This window comes from Lepidothrix coronata, unplaced genomic scaffold, assembly GCF_001604755.1.
Source record: "Lepidothrix coronata isolate B3197 unplaced genomic scaffold, Lepidothrix_coronata-1.0 Scaffold24, whole genome shotgun sequence".
NCBI classification, from domain to species: Eukaryota; Metazoa; Chordata; class Aves; order Passeriformes; family Pipridae; genus Lepidothrix; species Lepidothrix coronata.
The window spans coordinates 1,585,473-1,610,029 of record NW_016690204.1 but is presented as its reverse complement, the minus strand read 5'-3'; the positions used below and the strand labels follow the sequence as shown (position 1 = coordinate 1,610,029).

Sequence of the window (24,557 nt, the reverse complement as noted above, 5' to 3'; positions counted from 1 at the left end):
CTCCAAGCCCCGTCCAACCTGGCCTTGGACACTTCCAGGGATGGGGCAGCCACAGCTTCTCTGGGCAACCTGTGCCAGGGCCTCCCCACCCTCACAAGTAAAGAGCAGCTCATCCCTTTGTCCATCCTCAGAGTGCCTTGAGCCAGCCTTGGCTCCGTCTCACGGGAGCTGGGAGGGAGGGGAGGGGAACGAGGCAGGAGCAGCCCTTGGGCTCTGGTCCAGGTCTCACCCAGCAGAAATGTTACAGCAGGAACAGGAACCTGTCCCTGCAGCCCGGCATTAAAGAGCTGCCTGGGAACCTGACCCCGTGTCCGTGATGTGCTCAGGGAACAGCAGAATTCCTGCAGCCCAGGGATAGACGAGGAAAGATGAGACACAGTTGTCTTGTCTCATTTTAGTCCTGTGAACCCGAGACGGGAACACCCACGTGCTTTCCCTCGCTGCTCCCAGCTCCCGGCCTGGGCAGGATACTTTCCTGGCAGTCCATAGAACACAAACCTCCTGCTTTGAATCCCGCTCTTCCCTGTGTTGGTGGTGCTCCTCACGGAGTGCTATGGATCATGGCTGACAGTGCTGGCTCTGGGCAGGGGGGGAGCAGCAGCTGCCCTGGCACTGAGCACACGTGGCCCCTCGCTGCCCTCAGCGTTCCTGAGCCGCAGGATCTCCTGCTTGTACCTGCAGTGGGAAGCAGGACAGTGCAGGCACAGTCCCCGGGCACTGAGCCATGCCAGGAGCTGTGCCTGGCGAGTAGGAACCCACAGCCTTTCATTTCAAAGGTGTTCGTGGGCTCTGCAGAGCCTGACCTGAGTTCCCAGGTGGGGAGTCACGGCAGGAAAGGTGGATCATGGTCTGACAGACAGGCCCTGCTTGTCCTCACCCTTCCCTGCCCCAGCAGCTCCTCTCCTGCTCCGGGGCAGGATGAGCCAGGGAGAGAGGAACATGGATCAGGGGCTGCTGGGAGGCTTCATATTTTAGGGAACCCCCTCTTAGCCCCTTGTGAAGGCTCCAAGGAGACCTTAGAGCCCCTCCCAATGCCTAAAGGGGCTCCAAGGGAACTGGAGAGGGACTTTGAACAAGGGCCTAGAGTGACAGGACAAGGGGGAATGGCTTCCCACTGCCAGAGGGCAGGGTTAGATGGGAAGGAATCCTTCTCTGTGAGGGTGGTGAGGCCCTGGCACAGGTTGCCCAGAGAAGCTGTGGCTGCCCCATCCCTGGAAGTGTCCAAGGCCAGGTTGGATGGGGCTTGGAGCAACCTGGGCTGGTGGAAGGTGTCCCTGCAGTGGCAGGAAGGTGGAACTGGATGGGTTTTAAGGTCCCTTCCAATCCAAACCATTCCATGATTCTATGATTCCTCCAAAGGATGGGTGAGCAGGGAAGGAAGGAGACATGGCTGGGCATGTGTGTGTCCCTGCTCTGTGGAACAAGGGCTGGTGGCAGCTGCCTGCACAGCTGGAGGTGCAGCAGGACATCAGCCATGCTGGCAGTGCTGTGGCAGTGCCAGCAGTGGACACTGACAGCGTGGTGGGCACCATGATGTCCCTGGCAATGAGCCTGGAGATAAACTGGGAGCACAGGGCAGAGCAGGGGGATCCCACTGTCTCACCTGGCAAGATGCTGATCTATGTACTCCTGCAGCTCCAACACCTGCTCCTCTGCCACGACAGCCCGAGTCAGCAGCTGGCTCCTCTCCTGCTCCAGATCCTCCTGGAGGGGCAAAGAAACGTGGAGAAATCATGGAGAAAACAGGGAGGTCTGTGAGATTGGAGTGAAGTTGCTCAGTCCCTCTCTGCCAGGCCCTTCCAACCACTTCCCCATCGCTCTGGCCTCTCAGCCACGGCAGCTCTGGTTTTTTGGCCACAAAAATACACCCAATGTAGGTGTTTGGCTTTCAACATCCCCAGGTAATGGTGGAGCCCTTCCTCAGGTCACTGTGGACAGGGAAAGGCACGACATGAAAGCAAATATCTTTGCACCCAGGGGGAACCAGACTGGGAAGCTGATGCAGATTCAGCCTAGGCTTGAACCAGGTCAAACAGAATCATGGAATCAACGGAATCATGTAGGTTGGAAAAGCCCTCTAAAATCATCAAATCCAACCACTTCCCCAGCACTGCCAAGGCCACCACTAACCCACATCCCCAGGTGCCACATCCATATGGCTTTTAAATCTCTCTAGGAATTGGGACTCCACCTCTGCCCTGGGCAGCTGTGACAGGCTTGACCATCCTTTCTCTGAAGAAATTTTCCCAGTATCCATCTAAACCTCCCCTGGTACAACTTGAGGCCGTTTCCTCTTGTCCTGTCCCTTGTTCCCTGGGAGCAGAGCCCGACCCCCCCTGGCTCCCCCCTCCTGTCAGGGAGTTGCAGAGCCAGAAGGTCCCCCCTGAGCCTCCTTTTCTCCAGGCTGAGCCCCCCCCACTTCCTCAGCCACTCCTGCTGCTCCAGCCCCTTCCCCAGCTCCGTTCCCTTCCCTGGACACGCTCCAACCCCTCAGTGTCCTTTTTGTCATGGAGGGCCTAAAACTGACCCCAGGACTGGAGGTGCCTCAGCAGTGCCAGCTCAGGGGACGGGCACCCCCAGTTGGTTATAGAGATGCCAAGAGGCTTGTTCTGAAACATAGGCAGGAGCCATGAGGGGCTGCTCTCCTTCCTTTGGCAGCAGGGACAGTAGAGCCTTGAGACATCACCCGCTGGGACCTGTCAGCATCACTTGATGGGCTGAGGCCAAAGCCACAGCCAGGCTCCATGGAAGGTGGTCCCCAGGGCAGTGGTCATCACGGCCCCAAGGCTGCCAGACCTCAAGGACTGTTTGGACAATGCTCTCAGGGACAGGGTGGGATTGCTGGGGTGTCTGTGTAGGGCCAGGAGTTGGACTGGATGATCCTTGTGGATCCCTTCCAGCTCGAGATATTCTGTGATTCTGTGAAAGTTTCCCCCCTCCAGCCTGGAGCAGCACATCGGCCCCAGGGCAGCACATCTTTGCCACGTGGGTGAGGGATAAGCTTTTACTCCAACAGGCTGTTCCAGACTTTTACCTGGGTGTTGTGTGTGAATTCCCGGAGCTGCTTCCTGACCTCTGCCCAGCCCTCCTCATCCAGCTGCCTACGAGAGAAAAGCATATTTGGATCATGCCCAGATATCAAATCCAGCCCACCCACAGGTCACACAGCTCCACACAACTCATGCCCATCCCACCATGAACCCCAGTGCTTGAACCTTTCCTCTCCCAGTGCCCAAACCTCTTCAGGGTATGTGGCACCATCCCATGCCCAGGCACGGGAGTCACAGCCCTTCTGCCAGCCTGGGATTGCCCACCAGGGCAGCTGGGTCTGTTCCAAATCACATCATCACTCGCTCGTCGGAGGCCTCTGTGCAGAAGGAGCCCAGAACCCGGCACTGCAGGGCTGAGCTTGGTGGGAACAGAGAGCCATCAATGCCCGAGGCTGGCGCGGGGAGCACGGCCCGTTCTGGTCAGCGAGCACGATAGGTGAGCTGTCTGCTCAGCCCGGCGTGGGAAAGCCCTTCCCACTGCCTCCCAGTCTGAGGGAGGAAAATAACAGGTCACATCTGATGCTCGGGGAATTTGGGCTGTGTGAGGGGAGGAATGCATTGTGCTCCCAGCGGCTCCGGTGGCTGCAGCTTCCCAGCCCAGGGAGATCCCGGCTGGGATTCCATGGGAGTGAGAAGAGAAGGGGACAATAAACAGGGAGTCCATGCAGCTGATAAGCCTCCATGGCATGGGGGGGTGGAATGAGATGGTCCCTTTCAACCCCAACTATTCTGTGATTTAATGATAAAAGCAAGAAGCAGGAACTAGGGCTGAAGTGCTGTGGGAACACTGGGATTCATGTCACTAGCTGGAGGGGCAAGGTAACAGCATGGATAAACCCATCACAGTTTGAAGTTTGGTCTCTTGACAGTTAAAAAACCTAAAGAAGATGCATCACTAAAATTCAGACTCTGGATTTTCCATGTCTTGCTCCTGTGGTGAGTCTGATAAAATTAATGCATCTACTCAAGGACTGCTTCTATTTTCAGTGTGGAAAGCATGGCAGAGGCTGTTTGAATCTCAAGCTTGTGCCTGAGACCCTTCCAGAGCCCAGGAGCTCTGGCACTGACCCACTCCTTGGTGCTGGCACCCAGCTAATGGAATACCTGACACGTTTTCTGGGTGACCACATCTTAAAAGGCTGAAAAATCCCAGCTTAGGTTTCTCCTACGCTTTGTTCCTGCTCTCCACAGCTATAGCTGTTCGGGTTTCAGCAGAAAAACAGAGCAGGGGGAAAAGACTCATCAAAAATGAGCAAATCCAGAGCTTGTTGGAAAGCCAGGGAGGCATCAGCACAGTGGCACCGAAGGGTTCCAGCCTGGGAGGGAGGAGAAACAGGACCATCCCAAACTGGTGGTGTTCCATAGCCCTTTCTCAGGTTGTGATCCACCAAAGCACTTGGGCATATGCTTAATTTCAGCTTCTAAAGAGGTCAGTGGGACTATAAACAGGATTAAATCAAATATATGCTTAAGAGCTTTCTTGGATCAAGGCCCAAATGACCAACTCTCCTCCCCCCGGGAAGGGCTGTGCTGAGGGGACAGCCAGCTGTTCTTCCCAGAGCGGGCCCAAAAGCTCCCTTTCTCCCTATTTATTGCTGCCTCCAAGTAAGCAAAAGAGATTCCTCAATGCACACATTAAGGAGAATTTGGAATGACAGATATCCTCTGAAACAAACAGCACTTACTGCTCTGGAGGCAGTGGAAAGGCAGAGGCTTCTTTCAGTCTTTTCTGGAGGCAAAAGAAGAGCAGGATTCCTGTAAGCATTCAACCACTGCAATCCCAGATCCTGCCACCTTTGTAGAAATCATGTCATGGAACGGGCTGCGTTCCAAGGGACCTCAAAGTTCATCTTGTTCCACCTCCTGCCATGGGCAGGGACACCTCTCACTAGACCAAGTTGTTCCAAGCCCCGTCCAACCTGGCCTTGGACACTTCCAGGGATGGGGCAGCCACAGCTTCTCTGGGCAACCTGTGCCAGGGCCTCCCCACCCTCACAGGGAAGAATTTCTTCCTAACATCCAATCTAAATCTCTTCTCTTTTAGTTTAAATCTGTTCCTCTTGTCCTATCAATCTCTGCCCTGTAAAAGTCACTCTCCCCCCTTTTTACAAGCCCCCTTTGAAGGGGCACAACGTACCCCAGCACTCCCACAGCCACCAGTGCCCTGGCAAGGAAATGATGTGCTGTAGAATCTTAAGGTTTTAGGTCTCCCATCCTCTGAATTTTTAAATAAATGCATCCAATGCAAATTAAGAGATGTTCCTCCCATCCCTGGAAGTGTCCAAGGCCAGGTTGGATGGGGCTTGGAGCAATCTGGGCTAGTGGAAGGTGTCCCTGCCTGTGGTGGGAAGGTGGAACAAGATGAGCTTTTAAGGTCTTTTCTAACCCAAGCCATTCTGGGATTCTATGGTTCTGTGACTGGGAGATGATTGGAATATTCCCTGCCTGTGCCACGGGCACAGCAAATCCTCAGGGAGAGGGTGGATGTGGCACCCAGTAACATGGTTTGGTGGTGGCCTTGGCAGTGCTGGGGGAATGGCTGAACCTGATGATTTTGGAGGGCTTTCCCAACCTAAACAATCCTGTGAACACCTAAGAAAGGGGCTCAGTGTCACCTTAACTCTCCTCACCACCCCCAGTTTCCCTGCCCAGCCTCCACCTTTTGCAGTTCCTGGAGCTGCATCTCCAGCTTTGCCTTTTCCTCCCGCAGCCGGTTCAGCTCCCGGGTGGTGTTTGTGAGCAGCTCTGGGTCCGAGATGGAGAAGTGGAGCTCAGCAGGGCCACAGTCCATAGCACTGCTCCCCAGGGACCGGATCTGCTCTCGCTGGAGCCTGTAATGTGCCAGAGGGGTCAGTCCCTGGTTGTTTCTTTGGGTGACAACACTGAGCAGTTCTGCTGCTCCTGGAGGTACCATTCCCTTGGGACCTGCTGGTTTCTGGCCACCTGCAAAGGATAAGTGGGAGCATTCCTGGGAGAGTTTCTGAGGGGAGCTTGTCCTAGAGCTATTTGTAGCTTTTATACCACAAGTATTTCTGCTGCTTCCCACAGCCCAAGCTGCTGAGAGAGCTGTGGAGTGGAGCTGAAAGCACTGCAGGGACGGGCTGGGAGGTGGAGCTATTTGTGGTACCTCTGCATTTCCACACCATCCAGCGTGGGATCCATCTCTCACCCTGAATTTTATGTGGGAGAAACATATGTGCAAAGCAGCTCCATGATGTCCAGAGCACCCTGACGTGCAGCTGGAGGCACCTCGATCCTGGATTGTCAGGAGCAGGGAGAATGTGCACTCCACATCCCCTGCTCCCCCTGGGAGCCCCATTTGCCTCCCTCTAGGACAGTGGGGTGGGTGCTATGGGGCACTTCACTTGGTCCTGAAGGCAGAGGTGGCCCAGAGCCTGTCAGATCCTTACCCATAGGCAATCAGCAGGTTCTCGTGCTTCTTCACCAGGTCCTTCATGCGTTTCTTGTACCCACGTGCTGCCCGTGCCAGCTGCTCCTCCCGAGACTTGTAGGAAGCCCGGATATCCTTCAGCATGTTGTCCACAAAGTGCTTCATGGCAGCATGATCAGCTGGGGCTTTGCTGTGTCCTGTCATGTGGCTGGATTTGCTGTCCATGTAGTTCTGTAAATGCACAGACAGAGGAATCGAGGGGGAATGGTTTCCTGCTGCCAGAGGGCAGGGTTGGGTGGGATATTGGGAAGGAATTGTTGGCTGTGGGGGTGGTGAGGCCCTGGCACAGGTTGGCCAGAGAAGCTGTGGCTGCCCCATCCCTGGAAGTGTCCAAGGCCAGGTTGAACGGGGCTTGGAGCAACCTGGGCTAGTGGAAGGTGTCCCTGCCCATGGCAGGAAGTGGAATGAGATGATCTTTAAGGTCCCTTCCAACCTAACCCATTCTATGACTCTAAGTCAGCCTCCCTCTGCACCCAGTTTTCCTGTATAGCCCTGCAAAATGATCTGTGAGTTTCTGCTGGGATTTCTCTTGGTCAGATAACTGGGATTGAAAGATTCTCTTATTCACTTATTTAGTCTTATTTATTTGCAGCAGCCTGCAAGAGGAGGGCAGCCAGCATGGAGAGATCTGAGGGAACAGCTGGAGTTGTGTCAGGGCAGGGTTAGGCTGGATCTCAGGAAAAGGTTCTTCCCCCAGGGGGTGGTTGGGCACTGACCAGGCTCCCCAGGGCAGTGGGCACAGCACCAAGGCTGCCAGAGCTCCAGGAGGGTTTGGACAACGCTCTCAGGGATGGGTGGGATTGTTGGGGTGTCCTGGGCAGGACCAGGAGTTGACTCATGATCCTTAGGGGTCCCTTCCAGCTCAGGATATTCCATGATTCTGTGATACTCCCCAGGCCAGCAGAGCCCCCAGGGCTGGGGGTACCCACCGCCACGTCCCTGATGTACCGCGCCAGCCGGGAGCGATATTCCTCGTTCAGCTCCTTCAGCCGGAGCTGCAGCCGGGAGTTCTCTGCCTCCACCTCCTGCAGCTGGCTCTGGGACGTGAGCAGCACCTGGGCACAACAAACAAAGAAACTGCTGCCCTCCAGCCAAGGAGGGGGAACTGAGAAGCTCCATAATACACTGGAGATTTCCTTTCCAGATACTCAGCTTTGCTAGAGCTGGGAAGGTCCTGAGTTTTCAGAGAAGTCCAATGGAAATGTTTATAGCCTCAATTCCCCTGCTACCTTCTGTCATTTGCCACCTCCCCACCCCGGTGATTCCACCAACTCTTTCTAAAAATCAGTGAACAAAATTCCTCCCACCACCTGAGCAAGCAGCACCTTCCACCACGTGCGGAAGGAAACTGCACAGGGAGGAGAACCTTGGTGGGAAAAGCTCCCTGGAGAGGAAGAGGTGTCAGAGTACCTGGATACAAGGCATGCCCCCCTGGAAGCTCAGGAATAGCACATGGCTCGCAGGAGGAGCAGGGGAAGGGAGCCTGTCCTCACCGCTGACTGCTCCACCAGCCTGCGCTGCGTGTCCCCGATCGCTCCCTTTGCCTCCTGCAGCTCCTTCCCCAGCCCCAGCCTGGACACACAGGAAGAAAATGTGTTATATTTTAACCCCCTCAAACTTCTGCCCCATCCCTGGAAGTGTTCAAGGCCAGGTTGGATGGGGCTGGGAGCAGCCTGGTCTAGTGGAAGGTGGCAGGGGGGTGGAATGAGATGATGTTTAAGGTCCCTTCCAACCCAAACCATTCTGGGAGTCTCTGTAGGTCCAACACAGCCAGCTTGGGGAAGGAAATCACTGGGATGACAGAAATCTCCCAGCAGCAGCTGCCATCCCCCAGATGTGCATCAACCAGCACCAAAGAACTCTCCCCATCAAAGGTGAATGTCTTCCCCAGGCACAGGGTCTACTCCTGCAGCATCCCTGCTGGGGCAGCCTTTCCCAGGACATCAACCACATCCCATGACAATGGAAGACCCACTGTGGGGGTAAGGGCTGGGGCTGGATTCATCTCTGGGCTGTCACACATTTGCTGTGTTTTACATAATGTGGATTTTCAAGGTGTCCCTAAACACCACCAACTTTAAGCAGGCAGCTGACTCTTTGAAGAGCCTTGAAAACATCAGGTTTTCCTTCCAGGTCTCACTTCTTCCAAGGGTGAATCATCATTCCCACCTTGTACCCCACCAGAGACTACGTGCCTCCTTCTCCTGCTCCCATGGATCAAATCCAGCTGCAGTGAAGCCCATAAATGCCCAGCCAAGCAGAAGGTGCCCCCAACACTTACACTCGCTCCTCCAGCTTCTGCTGCCAGTCGTGGGTTTTCTTCAGTTTTTCAAGCTCCACTTTTATGTGATCCTGGTTTCCAAGCAACTGAGGGACAAACAAAGAGGAAGATGAGGCAGAAGGCTGAGCAAAGAGAGGATGAAGTGAGGAGAGGCTCCAGTGAGCGGTGACATGCTGGGGAAAGGACTGGTTTAACTGGAAGGGACTGGTGCCCTGTAGCACACCAGAAATGGAGTCTGATCTGCAGACAGGGCACGTGGAGGTGCACACGTGTCGCTCTCCCAAGGGAAATTCTCACGTTGAGAGCCACATTCCCAGCAGGAGCTGGTGGCGGTTTTGCAGGGACTGCAGATGGGGAGGAGGCTGAGAGCATCTCCCTGCTCTGTTTCGGGTGCTTCATCACCCCCAGCTTTCTCAAGTATGAGCAAGAAGAAAATAAGTGTCCTCTGCACCTGTTGGGTTTTAAACTCCTGCCTGTGTTCACCCTGACCGGGCACGGACCGAGGGCACCACCTGTGCCCTCCCTCAGCTCTGCCTGCACATCTGGAGTTACCCCAGCCTCATTTGGCAACTGCACAGCTTAAAAAATAATTTAAAATTAATCAAGGCATCAGCTGATCCACAAAACTCAAGTTAGCACAAGGAGGTGCCAGCCACAGCTGGAATCAATCCCCCCCTCTGTTTCCCAAGGATCCAGCAGCAGACCCCACACGCTCACGTTTCTCTCCAGCTCCTGCCGCTCGTGTCCAGAGGCAACCACATCTTCAGGCTGGTTTTAGGAGAGACAGAAGAGCCTGTTAGATCCTTGTTGTCCAAGGAGCTGGTGGAAGGGCAGAGAGTTCCTTACCTTCCCCCTCACTCTTTCCAGCTCTGCAGAGGATTGATGGGCCATGGCAGGCGGGTGGGTGCTCTCTGTGCCAGGAAGGGTGTTCCTGCCTTTGGCCAGGTTGAGGAGCTCTTGGGTGAGCTCTTCATTCCTCCTGACCTGCCAGATCAAAAAAGAAGGAAAGAAAATCCTCCTCACCTGCTGCTCCTGGTGTGTGCACAAGGTAGGCACCCCTGTGCCCTCCCAAAAGCAAGTTTTAATTTTAGTTCTCTCTCCTATGGTCTTATCTCCACCGGTCCAAAGATACGAGTGATTTTCTAGTTCTCATGGAAATGCATTTCCAGACAGCAGGGTTATTCCCATGGAACCTTATCCCTCTGCCTGTCTCTCTCTCACATTCAGATCCAGATCCCAGTGCCAGCCCTGGGCACAGCTCTGCCATCACCTCTCCTGGCCTCCAGTTCTCTCCTCACTCCAACCCTGCACCCTCCATGCAGCTTCCCAACACCTCTGGAACGTCTTTCCCCGTGGAACAGCTTTGAACAGTGCTGGACTCCATAATACAAGAGAAGGGCCAAATCTCCATCCTTCTGTCCATCCCTGCTGCCACAATCCCAGTTTGGTTGGGATGCATCCCCCAGCAGCAGCCAGCCCACAGCTCCGTGTAGGCAGCAAGATTCAAAGCAGTGCTGGTGTGAAGTGACACATTTCCAGAAGAGGATCTGAATGAGAAAAGCTCTGTTACAGGTGATCTGGAAGGAACACTGGGGGAATTCATGTCTCCCGGGAGGGTTTCTGTGTAGATAACAAAGCTTTGATGGGGTTTATGACTGGGGACAAGCTTGAGTAATTGTTACCATGGCAGTGAATCGGGAGGATGGGAGGCAGAGGTCATCTGAGTCATCCGTGGAGAGAATAGCTTATCAAAAGATAGCACAGGGTGGGCTGGGGGAGAGCGAGGAGAAAAGAGGCTGACAAAGAGGTGAGATATACAGCTGTGAAACCTGACAGCTCCGCAGAGCCAGCCCGCTTGTTCCCCAGCCCAGAGCGATCCATCTGCAGCTGTCAGCCCCGACAATTCGGTCGGAAAGGGGGCACAGCTACCGGTTTAGCCAAAAAAAGAGGCAGTCCCGGGTTTGAGCTGGGCTTCGCTGAGCTCCCGAGCCTGGCCCGGCTCCAGAGAAAACCCCGGCGTGGAACCCGGCTCGCAGGCACTGGGTCCCCTCCGCCGAGCGCCGCCGCAGCCGCGGGACAAAGGGAGAAGGAAACTGGGAGCTAGGAAAGGTCAGAGCCTTGAAAAGGAAGAATTTACAGCGAGTCAGAAAACAGGCACCAAGTGCCTGACTGGCACCTTCTGCAAGGCGCTTCCCAAGGGCTGGGCAAGGCCGGCTCTGCGGCCGGGACAGCCCCGGGGCGGTGTGTGAATCCAGCACAAAGGGCGCCCGACAATTCAGCGGCTCCAACTGTTCCCGGCCAAGGGGCCGTGAATGAGTTCGCGGAGCTGCTTCTGCGCCAAGCAGCCATGACAACATATTGGCAAGGTCACAAGTAGCACTTGTAATTGGGAATGTGTAAAAGGTTCATTGTCTTCCCAGAAGAGCGCCGGGGAAGGGGAGGGGACAGAACCGCAGGCTGCTTTTCCCATTTCCTTTGGGAAAGTCCGCACTGGGAAAATAATGAGCAAGAGGCCCATGTCGCGACAAGTCCCAGCCTGCCAAGTCGGAGCCTTTCTGGCTTCAGGCAGGGATATCTGGTAGTCAGAGCCAAGCTGAGGGTAAACCCCTCAGCATATGGATTACATCCAAGGAATTCACCTCTGGCTTCTGGGCCATGCTTCACTGCTTCTGGGAACGACCTGGTCTAGTGAAAGTGTCCCTGCCCATGGCAAAGGGCAGAACAAGATGGGCTTTAAGGTCCCTTCCAACCCAGGCCATTCCATGATTCTATAATTCTTCAGGATGCTATCCAGGCACAGAACTGAGTCCACGTGTTTTCACCCTCTGAAACATTCCAGGATCCATGTGAAAACAGTGTGTTATTACCTCTAACTCGCTAAACCCATCATTTAGAGATGTCAGCTGCCTGAAAAATCCAATTTTTGATAAACATACTGCACCCCCTTGGGGACAAGGAGCAGCTGAGAGTGAACATGGAGCTATTCCTCCATGAGGAGGGAGCAGAGCAGCTCTGCCTCGTGCTCCAGTGGGATGACAGGGTGGCTTCACCCCCCTCTGAGAGCTGAGCTTGCCTCCTTGTAAGAAATTCCCATTTCTCAGCTTATGGAAGACAGATGATCAGCTCACTAACCCACGGCATGATCATGATCCTGTATCCTCCTCCACCAGAGCTTTGCAGACCATCCAGACAGACCGGACCAAACAAACGTGCCTGGTCCCAGCTCCACGTCTTCCCACCACAGCCCGGCATGGAAAACCAGGTCATTTAGCTGAACCAGCGAAACTATCTGCTGGGGGAGGGAGGGAGCGAGGCAGGAGGGTGTCAGTCATTCCACCCAATTTAAAAAGGAGAAGAAGCAGGAGAGAGGAGAGGGAGGGGAGAGAGGAAGGGCTATTGAAGTAGCTGTTCTTGCCAAAGAAATACACAAATCCAGGTCCGAAAGACTCTGGTTAATAATTGCTAAGCTAACAGTCGCCGGGAAGGTGACTATCTTCTAAGGAACCATCAGAAACTTGCTTGAATTCAGTGTTTTTATGAAGCTGTCTGCCTAAAAGCTCCCAGGCCCCTTCCCGCCGCCGCCCGAAAAGAGAGCGGCTCCAATCCGTTCCCGTGCAGCCCGCGCAAGCCAAGCAGAAAAAAGGGAAACAAAGCGCGCTGGCAGCGCGGGGGGAGCGGCCCCGTGTGCCCGGGCCAGCCCCGCCGTGACCCCCGGGAACAGGGATGGGGCCGGCCCGGAGCGGGGAGGCTGTGCCGGCGGGGCCGGGATCACACGGGTCAGCGTGGGCTCAGCGCCGACCCCGCTGCGCAGAGCGGGTCCCACAGACCCCGCGAGGAGGGGGAGGTGTGACAGCAAACCCCCGGCTCTGCAAACAAACCCAGGGCCGTGTCACCGCTGAGGGGCTGGACCTGCCCCGGCCGTGTGCCCTGGGCTGATCCCACAGCGTGGGCAGCAGGGGAGGGGGGGATTCTGCCCCTCTGCCCCCTCAGGTGAGACCCCCCTGCAGAGCTGCCTCCAGATATGGGGGAACCAACAGCACAAGGACGTGGAGCTGTTGGAGAGAGTCCAGAGGAGCTCATGGAGATGCTCCAAGGGCTGGAGCCCCTCTGCTCTGGAGCCAGGCTGGGAGAGCTGGGGGTGTTCACCTGGAGAAGAGAAGGCTCCAGGGAGACCTGAGAGCCCATTCCAGGGCCTAAAGGGGCTCCAGGAGAGCTGGAGAGGGACTTGGGACAGGGGATGGAGGGACAGGCCAAGGGGGAATGGCTTCCCACTGCCAGAGGGCAGGGTTAGATGGGATATTGGGAAGGAATTCTTCCCTGTGAGGGCGGTGAGGCCCTGGCACAGGTTGCCCAGAGAAGCTGTGACTGCCCCATCCCTGGAAGTGTCCAAGGCCAGGTTGGACAGGGCTTGGAGCAACCTGGGCTAGTGGAAGGTGTCCCTGCCCATGGCAGGGGGGGAGAGTTGGGTGGCCTTTAAGAGGCCCCTTCAGCTCAAGCCATTCCCTAATTCTGTAAACAAGACTCACTGGAGCTGAGCTGTGACACAATACACAACCCAAAGCCACCAAGCTGCCTGTACATCAGAGGAACGTGAGACGGAGCCGGGAACACCGGGATGAGCACTGGAGTCTGTCTCACCTCCTGGTCCAGCTCTTTCCCAAGGGCCAGGTAGTTGCTTTTCAGAATGATGTACTCCTGTGCCAGCTCCTTCCGAGCGCTCTCCAGGGCTCGCAGGCGTTCCCGCAGGGAATCTCGCTCCCCCGTCACCTTCTCACTGCACAGCTCCAGCTCCCGCACACGGTTCTCCAGGGCCAGTATCTGAAGGGTGAAGTCAGCAGGATTAGACTGTGGCAGAGACCAGGAGCAGTCACAGGGAGATGAGTTTCATGGGAGTTTCATGATATCTGGGATGTCAGGGGGGAATGTAGCTCTAGGCAGAGCCAAGAGAATATGCCAAGCAAAGCAAAGGTGGGTGTATAAGGAGCTGGACTGCCGGATAAAGGCATTGGCAGGGCAGAAATCGGCTATTCCAAACTTCTGGATACCATATTTTTCAGTTCAAAGTTCTCCGTCTCGTACTGCTCCTTCATTTTGTTGGTCTCTATCTGGAGATCGACGAGGTCCTTGGAAATCTAGGAGCAGGAAGGACCTAATTAAAGCCATGGATGGATTCTGAGGCCAACATGATGTTTAAGCACAACACACATCCCTCTAGAAGGAGGAATTCCCCCCCAGATTTCCTACTGTGGATCTACAGACCTCTTACAGCCTCACAGCTCAGTTCTCGCCAACTCTCAAAGTTTTACCTTCAGTTTTTCCTCTTCACTGAGGAGCACCCTGGCTGGGAAATCTGTCTTGGAGCTAGCCAGCTTCCCCATCCCCTCCTGGGAGTCTCCAGGCTGGTACATCCCATCGTTCCCATCCTGCAGCTGCACCTGGAGACACAGAGCAGCTCCCACAGCGGGTGCCAGCCGAGCCCTCCTCCCCCTGCCACTCACCCACCACATGCTGCTGGAAGAGCTCAGCTTTTCAGAGCCTGAACAGATTCTAGATGGGATTTTCAGCTGCCATTTTCCTCCTGTGGTGAGGATTTCCTTGGCAGAGCCTCTTTCATCACCTGGGAAGGGGCTGCAGACCTTCACACTTATATTTTTCATTAGCAAGGTGCTGCACATGCTCTGTCACAGCACTCACCTTCTCATTCTCTGCAACAATTCCAAGATCCATGTGCTCAGAGGCCGAGATCTCAGCACGGTGTGGGGCAGGCAGCAACTGAAAAGCAAAGGAAGGATCTAAGGATCTCTAAGGAACTTCTCCCTGGAGGTCCAGCACTGTTGCTATCAACTTTGGTTACTGGAGGGTGTGGCATCCACCTCGATTTTAAGGTGGAACCAATAATTCCAGCCACCCTGGGAGCTGTTAGAGGGAAGGAAATGAAACTTCTGGGGAGGCTTTTGTATTCCCAAGTCAGCTCACAACAGATACTGGAATAAGCAGCTCAGGAAACACCCCCAGCGAAGCAATATTGCCATTTTGGAGGTACCACACTCTTATGGACCATTCCCAAACCTGGCTGTAGGGGTGGCCTCCATCTCTAGGGCAGGGATCTTCCAGTACTTAAAGGGGGCTGATAAAATAAGAGGGAGAGCAACTTCTTCCATGGACAGATTGTGCCAGGACAAGAGGAATGGCTTCCTTCTGCCCGAGGGCAGGGTTAGATGGGATACTGGGGAGAAATCCTTCCCTGTGAGGGTGGGGAGGCCCTGGCACAGGTTGCCCAGAGAAGCTGTGGCTGCCCCATCCCTGGAAGTGTCCAAGGCCAGGTTGGACGGGGCTTGGAGCAACCTGGGCTAGTGGAAGGTGTCCCTGCCCATGGCAGGGGGTGGAACAAGATGGGCTTTATGGTCCCTTCCAACCCAAACCATTCCATGACTCTATGATCTGATTAACCCATTAATTAACCCATTAACACTACCATCTGCTCCAAACCATCCAGGAGCATCTAACTTGCTTCTGGGCAACTTTCCCTTGATCTCTGCAGTCCTTGTACCTCTCGTGTCAGTGAATCACCCAAAAGGTCCCAGGATCTCGGAGCTGTGATCAAGCTGAAGCTGGTGACAGAAAAGACCTTTCCCAGTTTACCCCTTCACATCAGAGACACTGTGTGGACAAAATCTAAACTTCAAAGCAAAGCATGCACTGAAACCAGCCCAGATTAGCCCAGACAGTGCAAAAACTGGGTTGTGCTGGTCTACACAGTGCTGCTGGCCCCAAATTGGGACCAGCTAGGCTGGAATAGGACAAATCCCAAGTGTGTGCAAAGCTAAAAGCACTTGAAGAGTCTCCAAGGTAAGAGTGAGGGTAAAAGGGAGTGTAGAGCATGGTGGATAGTGCTGGAAAACCCTGAACAGGGGTAGAACTAGATGGACTAGATGACCTTTAAAGGTCCCTTCCAACTCAAACTAGTTGATGATTCTATGATTCTAAAATGAATTCCAGTTCTTAATCTCCTCATTTCAGGCTTATTATCGCTGCTATTTCTGTAGAGTGGGTGAGTTTAGGTAAGAATCTGTCTTTTAAAGAAGAAAAGCTTTGACAATTAATGTTCAAAAAAGACCACAGCTCTGAATAACTCTTCTGGATCTGTCAGAGCCAAGAGGATGAGAGGGAGAGGGGCCATCCTGACAGAAGCTCCATGCCAAGCAAAACTCCTCACCTGGTCCAGGCTGCTGGAGAAGCCCCTCGAGGGGGATTGAATGAAGGTCCATGGATGTGATACCCAGGGACTGAACGTTCCAGGGGCTCTGGGGAAGGAGAAGCCAACAGAACGTCCAATTAGGGCTTATTTTTCTTCGAAAGAACTTAACAGACCTGAAGTAATTTTATTAAGGTAATGAAAGTGCTGATGAGAATTCACAGTCTCTTCACACCCACCCAGGAGCTGAAAGCCAAATTCACACCCTGCCCACGGCGGAGGGGGCTCAGCACATGGGGGAGCTGAGCAGCAGCTCCACTCCCTGGGCACATGCTGGGTCCTGAGGGGTCTCAGCCCCACAGGGACACCCCAAGGATGGGCACTCAGGCTGTCCCAGACCCCAGGACACCTAATTTAGGAGGGCAAACAGCCCGTGCCACCACGGTGGCACAGCCAGGTTCTTCCTGATCCTCAGGGTGCCCATTTCACGTGGCAGAGGACAATTAACATCCATAAATATGGCATTATTTATGCAAACCCACCTTGGTGGCAGGTGTCCTATGGGCACCAGGAATGACAGTGCCCACTTTCCCCATGGTTTGGGAATATGAAGCAAATTTTGTCCTGGTCCACACCACAAAAAGCAATTTTGGGCTGAGAAATGAGTTTTTAGGTGTCACTGCAGCCCCAAATCTCCATCCCTGCTCCAGAGTAAAACCAAACAGAAAGTCTGTGTTTTGTTAACCCCACCAAAGGCCAGCTCTGTACCGAGGGCTTGTCACTCTTCCTGTCAAGGACGCCTTAACCACAGCAGCTGTGGCGGCTGGGTCACCCTCGTGCTCCAAGGTACCGACCTCTCCCCTGGGATGCAGCACAAAGATGGAGAAACGCTCCCAAATCCACAGGAGTTCAAGGGGAAACAGGTGCAATATTTGTAGCCCGCAGCCCACCGGGCCGATGCCGCTGTTTGTTGTCAGCTCCCCTCCAGCCCCGCAGCCCTCGGCAGGGTCACACACCGCGCTCGGCCCCGAGGGGACCCGCGGGGGGAGCAGCCCCCGCCTTCCCCGGAGCCTTCCGCAGGGCCCGGCACAGCGTTAGCGCAGTGACTGGCTCCATCTGGCTTCCAGCGCCAGCAAAGGGAATTTGCGTTCGCTCCTGGATGCAGCGGATCCCTGCTGGGAGGCGGGTGGAGCACCGGGAATGCCCGGTGTGGTGGGAGCAGCCCACAGTGTCACCCGCCTGGAGGCACAGAGGTGCCCAGCCGTGGCACCCCCAGGCCAGGCTCCCACTGATCCCCCCCAACCCATTTTCTTTTTATATCCGATCTAAATCCACTGTCTCCCAGTTTAAAGCCATCACCCCTTCTCCTGTCTTGACGGCTCTTGAGGAAAAGCTTCTCTCCATTGCTCTTCCAAGGCCCCTCATGTATTGCCAGGCTGCCACAAGGTCTTCTCCAGCTGGACAGCCCCAGCCATCCCAGCCTGGGGAAGGAAGAGGAGGGAGCTGGAGCAGCTCTCTCAGCTCTCCCTTCCCATGGTCCCCCCCGGACCTGCTCTGACCCATCGGGGTCTGCCCTGTGCTGGGATCCCGGCGCTGGATGGGTGTGAGTTCCAGGGGCATCAGGAGGGAGAATCATCTCCTTGGCCCTGCTGAACAAACTGCTTGTGCTGCAGCCAGGAGGTGCTGGGTTTGATGGGCTGCCAGCACCCACTGCTGCCTCATGTCCCTTTTGTCACCCCCCTGGCATCTCCAGGTGCTTCCCCACGGGGCTGAGAAGGAGGGCTGGGATGGGGCAGGCACGGAGGTGACAGGAGGCAGTGGGGGGGTTGTGGCCATGCAATCCCAGGCAGGGGGAGGGTGCGTGGCCCATTCTCCCCAGCCAGGCACCCCGAGGACCAGGCTGACCCCTCCACCCAGCAGCTGCTGTAGGGCTGGCATAGAACCCACCAGGTCTGGAGAGCTGACCTGGGACACGGACCCCTCCCCCCTTCCTGGCACACCAGCACTGTCATCAAGGTGAGTTAGCCAAGGTGGCTGCCTCCCATCCCTCTGTTCACTCCCCAAATCCAGCTTTGACCTGGCAGCCACTGCTGGGACAGGCTCTCCTGTCCCCACACATCTCCAACCTCCCGCTCCCCGGGCTTCTTCTTTTCCCCAAACCTCAGTGTTTGGGAATTTTCCCATCTGTGTCTCCAGCAACAGCCTGGCCACCCTGAGTCATGCCTTGGGGATGTCCTCACCTCTCCCAGTCCAACCAGTCCAGCCAGGCTGGGCTGGTGGTGAGGTTTCACGTGGCCACCAGGGCTGTAATTGGCTTCCCCGAGAGCCTCTGGCGCATCCGGCACCTTTCCCAACTTTCCCAGCACCCGTGGCAGGGCAGGAACTGACACTTGGTGATGCCCATGGGGACCTTTGCCAACAGCTGCCAGGCCCCTGTGCCCCCACTCCCAGGTCCCCATCTCCAGTGACGGGGACCAGGGTGGCCAGAAAGGTGGGTGGCCACTGAGCACCAGGCCAAGCCCCACTCCTGGGGCCTGGTCCCTGCTGGTGTCCCCGGGAGTGGCACAAGCTCTGGGGTGCTGGTGTCACCCATCCCAGCTCTCAAGCAGCAGCATCAGGGCTGGCACGGTTTTGGCTGGGGATGAGGAGCAGCAGTGCTGGTTGCCCTGGCAATGAGAGATGGTCTCCTCCAGACAGCGACAATATTTGGAAAAATTTGCTAAAAATACTCCCTAACTCAGCTGTGACAACACCACGTGTGTCACATCCCTCCTCCCCTCAGGGCTCAGCCTGGCTTGGTGCTGTCCCTGCTGGTGTCCAGAGCTGTCCCTGGTCACTCACCCTGGTGGGTGGGGATGGACCAGAGAGCTCCTGGGGTCCCACAGCAGACCTGGCAGGGCCACCAGCACCAGTCCCTCCCCAGTTCAGCCAGAACAGGGAGCCAGGGGCAGCTGGTGGCATTTCCCACACACAGGGAACTGGGAAGCTCCCTGGGGAGGGACCTGCAGGCACGGGAGGGCTGCTGGGGAAGGTAAATGATTCCTTAGAGTTTAAATAGGTTTGAAAACTACTTTTTTATGATTTTGCTGCTTTTCCTAATACCATTACAGCCTTCTCCATGGCAACCAGGGGAGGCGGCTCAGACTTTGGTCCCAACCAGGGAGATTATCTGTCAAAGCTGAAGAGATGGGGGGATCAAGTGGGGAGGTCCACAGTGGCCAGGGACACGGTGGGGACCTAAATGAGGTCCCCAGGGTGGCTGTGGAGCCGTGGCACACTGGGCAGGTGGAGGCCCAGGTGTTCAAGGTGGGCTCATGGTGATGCTGAAGGGATCAACATTCACGGGGTTCCAGCCACAGGTGATGGGACACATCTGGAGGAGATGCCCTCAGGGAGGTTTAAAGGTGGAGACAGGTCTAGAAGAGATGCTTCAAGGACCTTTAAAGGTGGAGATGGGTCCAGCTCCTCCCTGCACCGCAGCCACACTGGGAAGGGATTTGCTTATTGACTCTCTTTACTCTCCCATCACATCTCATTTGACATTTTCCCAGAATGGGCTGCTGAAGGCAGGGATAAACCTGCTCCCAGCCACAGGCAGGGCTCATTTAAACTTCCCAAAGAGGTTTGTGGGTTTTGGCTGGCTGAGCTGTGCTGGCTCAGCTCTTTTTAGCTTCCAGATTGATTACACCTTGTGTCAATATGTGCTCAGTGCCTATTAGTGGGTGTGTGTACCCCCATCCCGTGTTTCTCCCTTCTGATCTATAAATTCCCAGAAGAGAGGATTAAAATAGAGGGGGAGGAGAATGGCACTCAGGGCCAAAAGGGAAGGGAGAAAGCAGTGCCTGTGGGAAAGTTGTGTTGCAAGGCTGGAGCCTGGATGTCTCCCATGGTCATGGAACTGCTCGAGTTCAGTGATGAAGAGCTGAGATGTGGCCTGTGGAGCTGGGGGGACATGTCAGGCTCCCGTGGGAATGGGCATGGTGGGGACACCCATGGTGTGGGACTGGTGGTGGACAGCTTCCCTGTTCCATCTCCACCTCCCAAAGCAGCCTGGCGGGAACTGGAGCTGGGGGAGATGCCAGGCTCTGATGGACAGTGGTGGAGAGGATCCCTGCTCCACTTGCAGCAGGGGGGGGAACCAGGGCTGGGAAGAACAACACTGGTGGGAGACACCTCTTCCTGGAGGTGAATGATGTGAATGATGCCAAGCTTCATCTTCAGGGAAGAACAGGGCTACCAGGACATGGGGAAGGGTTGGCTGTGGCTTTTCCATTCAGCAGCCACTGGCCACAAGGCTCCTCTCGCTGGGGCTTTCTCTTTCTGCCCTGGAAAGTGGTAAAAGATTCCACAGAACCTGTGTTGGAGGCTGGTGGGGAAATGCCCAGGGACACAGGATGAGGTCACCAGCCTCCCCAGCGTGGTTTTGAGGAGCTGCCAGGGGCAGCGTGTGATCTGTCAGCCCTGGAGCACCAACCACATCACCCCACTGTCCAGGGGACCCTCACAGCCACCATTTCACCAGTGGGAGATTGGGTCCTGATGCAGCATGAGGACCCACTGCCAGGGCTTATCTCAGGGTATCCCTGGCAGAGGAGGGCAGGCACCCAAGGAAGGGTCAGTGTTCAGGACCCTCCAGGAGCTCAGGACAGGGTCATGGGACACCCTGTGAGGTTGCCCCATCCCTCCCTCCACCCTCACTGCCCACTCAAACCCCATCTCTGGCAGGATCCCCATCATTCCATCAGACTCCTGGATATCTCACTCCACCCCCTTTTCCCGGGCTGCCCTGAAGGCAGTTACAGACCAGGGGGAGCAGCGAGGAGCCCATCCCGGTGCCAGTAACGCCGGCCAGGCTGTCCCGGGGGCTCAGCCCAGCCCGGCCCAGCAGCAGTGGGGTTAAGCCCGGCCCAGCAGCAGTGGGGTTAAGCCCAGCCGGGCGGGCGGCTGGACAGGCGTCAAGGTGGTTGCTCCATCCATCCCTGCAGGCAGCGGGGCCGAGAGCGGAGCGGGAGCGGGAGCAGGAGCTGCCCTGCCCGTCGCCATGAGCGCAGGCAAAGGTGAGGCTGGGGAACCTGCCCCTGGGCCGGGCTTGGGCTGGGGGGACACCCTCAAACTCTGCTGGGGCTTCAGTCACCCTTCGCTCTTCTCCTCCTCCGCTGCTGATTATACATTCTGGGGGCCCCCGAGCTGCCTGGGGGGGCTTGCAGGCACTGTAGGGCAGAGCACAAACCTGGCTGGGGGCTGCAGGGGTGGGCAGGGACTGCAGCACAGAGACCCCCTGGCTCCAAGGAACAGCAAGTTAAGGGGAGGCAGCTGGGGAGGAAGGAGGAGAGGGTACTGGGGGGCCTTTCCCCATGAAAGGCAGAAGCTGCTGCAGCCACTGCAATATAGAGATGAGTTCTGGGGGGTCCATGCTCGAACTCTGAGGAGTCTGAGCCGTGGCAGGAGTGGGGGGTGATCCCACACCCTCTCCCAAGGGATCCAACCTCTGCAAACTGCCGCAGCTGCCCTGCGTGTGCAAAGGGCTGGGACTGACCCCTCCACCCCCAACTCCAGCAGTGCAGGCAGCCGGCAGGGGGGTCCCAAAGGGGTCCCCTGGAGCAGCCGTGTCCCCACACTGACCGAGGCCCCTTTCCTCACACCCCACAGCAGGCATCCCCCTCCTGCTCCCCCTGGCCCTGCTGCTGGCCGCAGCCTCCCAGCCCCCCGGGGGGGACCCCCCGAAGGAGCAGGGGGACACGGACCCGCCCCGCTGCCCCAGCCCCTGTGCCTGCAGCCTGGACGACTACAGCGAGGAGCTCAACGTGTTCTGCAGCGCCCGCAACCTGACGCGCCTGCCCGAGGATGTGCCCCCCAACGCCAAGGCCCTGTGGCTGGACGGCAACAACTTCACCCTCCTGCCGGCTGCTGCCTTCAGGAACCTGTCAGCCCTGGACTTCCTGGACCTGCAGAGCAGCCAGCTGGCCGGCGTGGAGCAGCACGCCTTCCACGGGCTGAGGAGCCTCTACCACCTGCACCTGGAGCGCAACCGCCTGCGGCACCTGGCCCCGCACACCTTCCTGCACACCCAGAACCTCGTCTCCCTCAGCCTCAACAACAACCACTTCAGCAAGGTGGAGGAAGGGCTGTTTGCGGGGCTCTCCAACCTCTGGTACCTGAACCTGGGCTGGAACTCGCTGGTGGTCCTGCCTGACAAGGTGTTCCATGACTTGCCCAACTTGAGGGAGCTGATCCTGGCCGGGAACAAGCTCCCCTACCTCCAGCACCAGCTCTTCTGCAGCCTCACCGAGCTGAAGGAGCTGGACCTGAGCGGGAACGCGCTCAAGGGCATCAAGATCAACATCTTTGTCAAGCTGCAGAAGCTGCAGAAGCTGTACCTGAACCACAACCAGATCAACGCCATCGCCCCCCGCGCCTTCATGGGCATGAAGGCCCTGCGGTGGCTGGACCTGTCCCACAACCGCCTCGTCTCGCTGTACGAGGACACCTTCCTGGGCCTCCTGAGCCTGCACGTCCTCCGCCTGTCCACCAACTCCATCACCAGCCTGAGGCCCAGGACCTTCAAAGACCTCCAGTTCCTGGAGGAGCTGCAGCTGGGGCACAACAGGATCCGGAGCCTGGTGGAAAGGACCTTTGAGGGGCTGGGGCAGCTGGAGGTTCTCAGCCTCAACAACAACCAGCTGCAGGACATCAGGGCTGGGGCCTTCCTGGGGCTGTACAATGTGGCAGTCATGCACTTGTCTGACAACTGCATCAAGGTCCTCCCTGACTTTGTCTTCAAGGGGGTCACCAAGCTGCACAGCCTCCACCTGGAGCACAGCTGCATGGGCAGGATCCGAGCAAACACCTTCTCCGGGCTGTCCAGCCTCAGGCGGCTCTTCCTGCAGCACAACAGCATCTCCCTCATCGAGGACCAGAGCTTCAGTGAACTGCACGAGCTCCTGGAGCTCGACCTGAAGCACAACAGGCTGAGCCACCTCTCGCCCCGGCTCTTCGTGGGTCTGAGCAACCTGGAGTACCTCTTCCTGTCCTCCAACCAGCTCCTGGAGATCTCCCAGGACACCTTCAGCCCGCTCCAGAGACTCTTCTGGCTTGACCTTTCCCACAACCAGCTGCAGACACTGGACAACGCCGTCATCTCCCCCCTGGCCAACCTGCGGTACCTCAGCCTGAGGAACAACTCCCTGGAGACCTTCTCTGTGGGCTTCCTGTGCCCCCCCTTCACCCTGGAGCAGCTGTGGCTGGGGGGCAACAACTGGCACTGCAACTGCTCCCTGCAGGGGCTGCGGGACTTCTCCCTGCAGCACCCGGCGGTGGTGCCGCGCTTCGTGCAGTCGGTGGCCGAGGGGGACGACACCCAGGAGCCCGTGTACACCTACAACAACCTCACCTGCCTGCACCCCCCGGCCCTGGCAGGGCTGGACCTGCGGGACACCACCGAGGAGAGCTTTGCTCTCTGCTGAGCTGGGCTGGCCCCTCCCAGGGGATGAGCCGTTCCGATGGGGGATCCTCCCTTGCCACCTCCCTGCCCTGTCCCGGGGCAGCAGCAGGAGCTGGGGCTCTGTGGCCACCCCAGACAAGCCCAGCTTTGCCACCACCTCCAGCTGCCACCACAAGGAGAGTCAAGCCCAGGCAATGCTGGATGGGCAGCAGCTCCTGGGCTTCAAACTGAATATTTCAGCCCTTTAATATTTAAATAGCAGCCCCCAGTTGTTCCCAGTGGGAACATCTCTAAGCCTCCAGGATGGGGGAATGCTGCCCCGTCCCACAAGGGGCATCCCTGCCCAAGCCAGAACTTGTGTGGGACAAAACAAAGCATCTTCCTGCCACGGAGCTGTGGAGAAATCCTAAAAGCCCCTCCAAGCTCAGGGAAGGGGGCAGAGGACTTGCTTGAATGATTCCTTGCAGCAGCAGAGAGCCACACGTCACTCACCTGATAAATGGCAGCAGACAAATAAACCTTTGGAGCTATTGCAACCCCTCTTGGAAGGTCGTTTGTTCCACAGCTCGTGACCCCCAGCTGGGGTTTCTCCCCAGAGCCCGCTCAGGGTGAGGGGGGCAGATCCTGGGTGGGGTCAGGAGCTCACAGCATTTCCCACAAGCTCTGGGTGGGTGACACACGCCCAGAGAGGGAGCAAGAGGTGCCTGGCCATCCCCCAGAAGCCAACAGCCCTGTCAGACTCCAGCACTGCTCCTGGCTCTTCAAATCCCAGAGAAGCGTTCAAAGGTCAGGTAAAATTTTCCTGGAAAATTGCACATGGGGAAACCTGGTCAGGTGCAGGTCCCACAGGCACAGTGGGAGCAGGGGGGGATGGTGCTCCTGCTCTCCTCCAAGCAATGGCTGCCTGCTATGATCCAGTCTGGTTAGTGGGAATACAACATTTCCCTGTCTTCCTGGGACGTCACTGTGAGGGCGAGTCCCAGACATGGAGAGGGAGGCAGGCAGGAGGGGCTCAGAGTCCAGAAGAGAGGGAGATAAGATGCAAGGCCACCACTTCCATTTGGTTCCCCAGCTTAACTCAAGCCTGCATGAGGAGGGCAGGTCCCAGGGGAACAGCAGCCCATGGAAAGAAGTCCAGG

The 24,557-nt window shown here is 56.7% G+C and overlaps 2 protein-coding genes across 8 annotated transcripts; one reads left to right on the top strand and one right to left on the bottom strand.

Moving 5' to 3' along the window:
- CCDC78 (coiled-coil domain containing 78) lies at window positions 1–24,182 on the bottom strand. 6 transcript variants are annotated; one of them, XM_017808737.1, is made up of 17 exons: window positions 23,911–24,182; window positions 15,999–16,086; window positions 15,258–15,393; window positions 14,477–14,554; window positions 13,828–13,914; window positions 13,421–13,600; window positions 9,629–9,766; window positions 9,500–9,550; window positions 8,783–8,868; window positions 7,995–8,073; window positions 7,431–7,556; window positions 6,461–6,672; window positions 5,710–5,881; window positions 4,736–4,779; window positions 3,035–3,101; window positions 1,604–1,704; window positions 1–675 (listed from the first exon to the last, which is right to left on the bottom strand). In XM_017808737.1, exons 3-17 carry the CDS (start codon window positions 15,282–15,284, stop codon window positions 552–554), a joined length of 1,572 nt encoding a protein of 523 aa, XP_017664226.1. In that variant the 5' UTR covers window positions 15,285–15,393; window positions 15,999–16,086; window positions 23,911–24,182; the 3' UTR covers window positions 1–551. The 6 variants fall into 6 exon arrangements, with proteins under 6 accessions (XP_017664226.1, XP_017664222.1, XP_017664223.1 ...); XM_017808733.1 differs by having other exon boundaries at window positions 14,089–14,554; window positions 15,333–15,393; XM_017808734.1 differs by lacking the exon at window positions 9,500–9,550 and having other exon boundaries at window positions 14,089–14,554; window positions 15,333–15,393.
- IGFALS (insulin like growth factor binding protein acid labile subunit) lies at window positions 20,998–23,912 on the top strand. 2 transcript variants are annotated; one of them, XM_017808740.1, is made up of 2 exons: window positions 20,998–21,034; window positions 21,627–23,912. In XM_017808740.1, exons 1-2 carry the CDS (start codon window positions 21,019–21,021, stop codon window positions 23,438–23,440), a joined length of 1,830 nt encoding a protein of 609 aa, XP_017664229.1. In that variant the 5' UTR covers window positions 20,998–21,018; the 3' UTR covers window positions 23,441–23,912. The 2 variants fall into 2 exon arrangements, with proteins under 2 accessions (XP_017664229.1, XP_017664230.1); XM_017808741.1 differs by having other exon boundaries at window positions 21,007–21,034; window positions 21,630–23,912.
- Window positions 24,183–24,557: the final 375 nt, after the last annotated feature.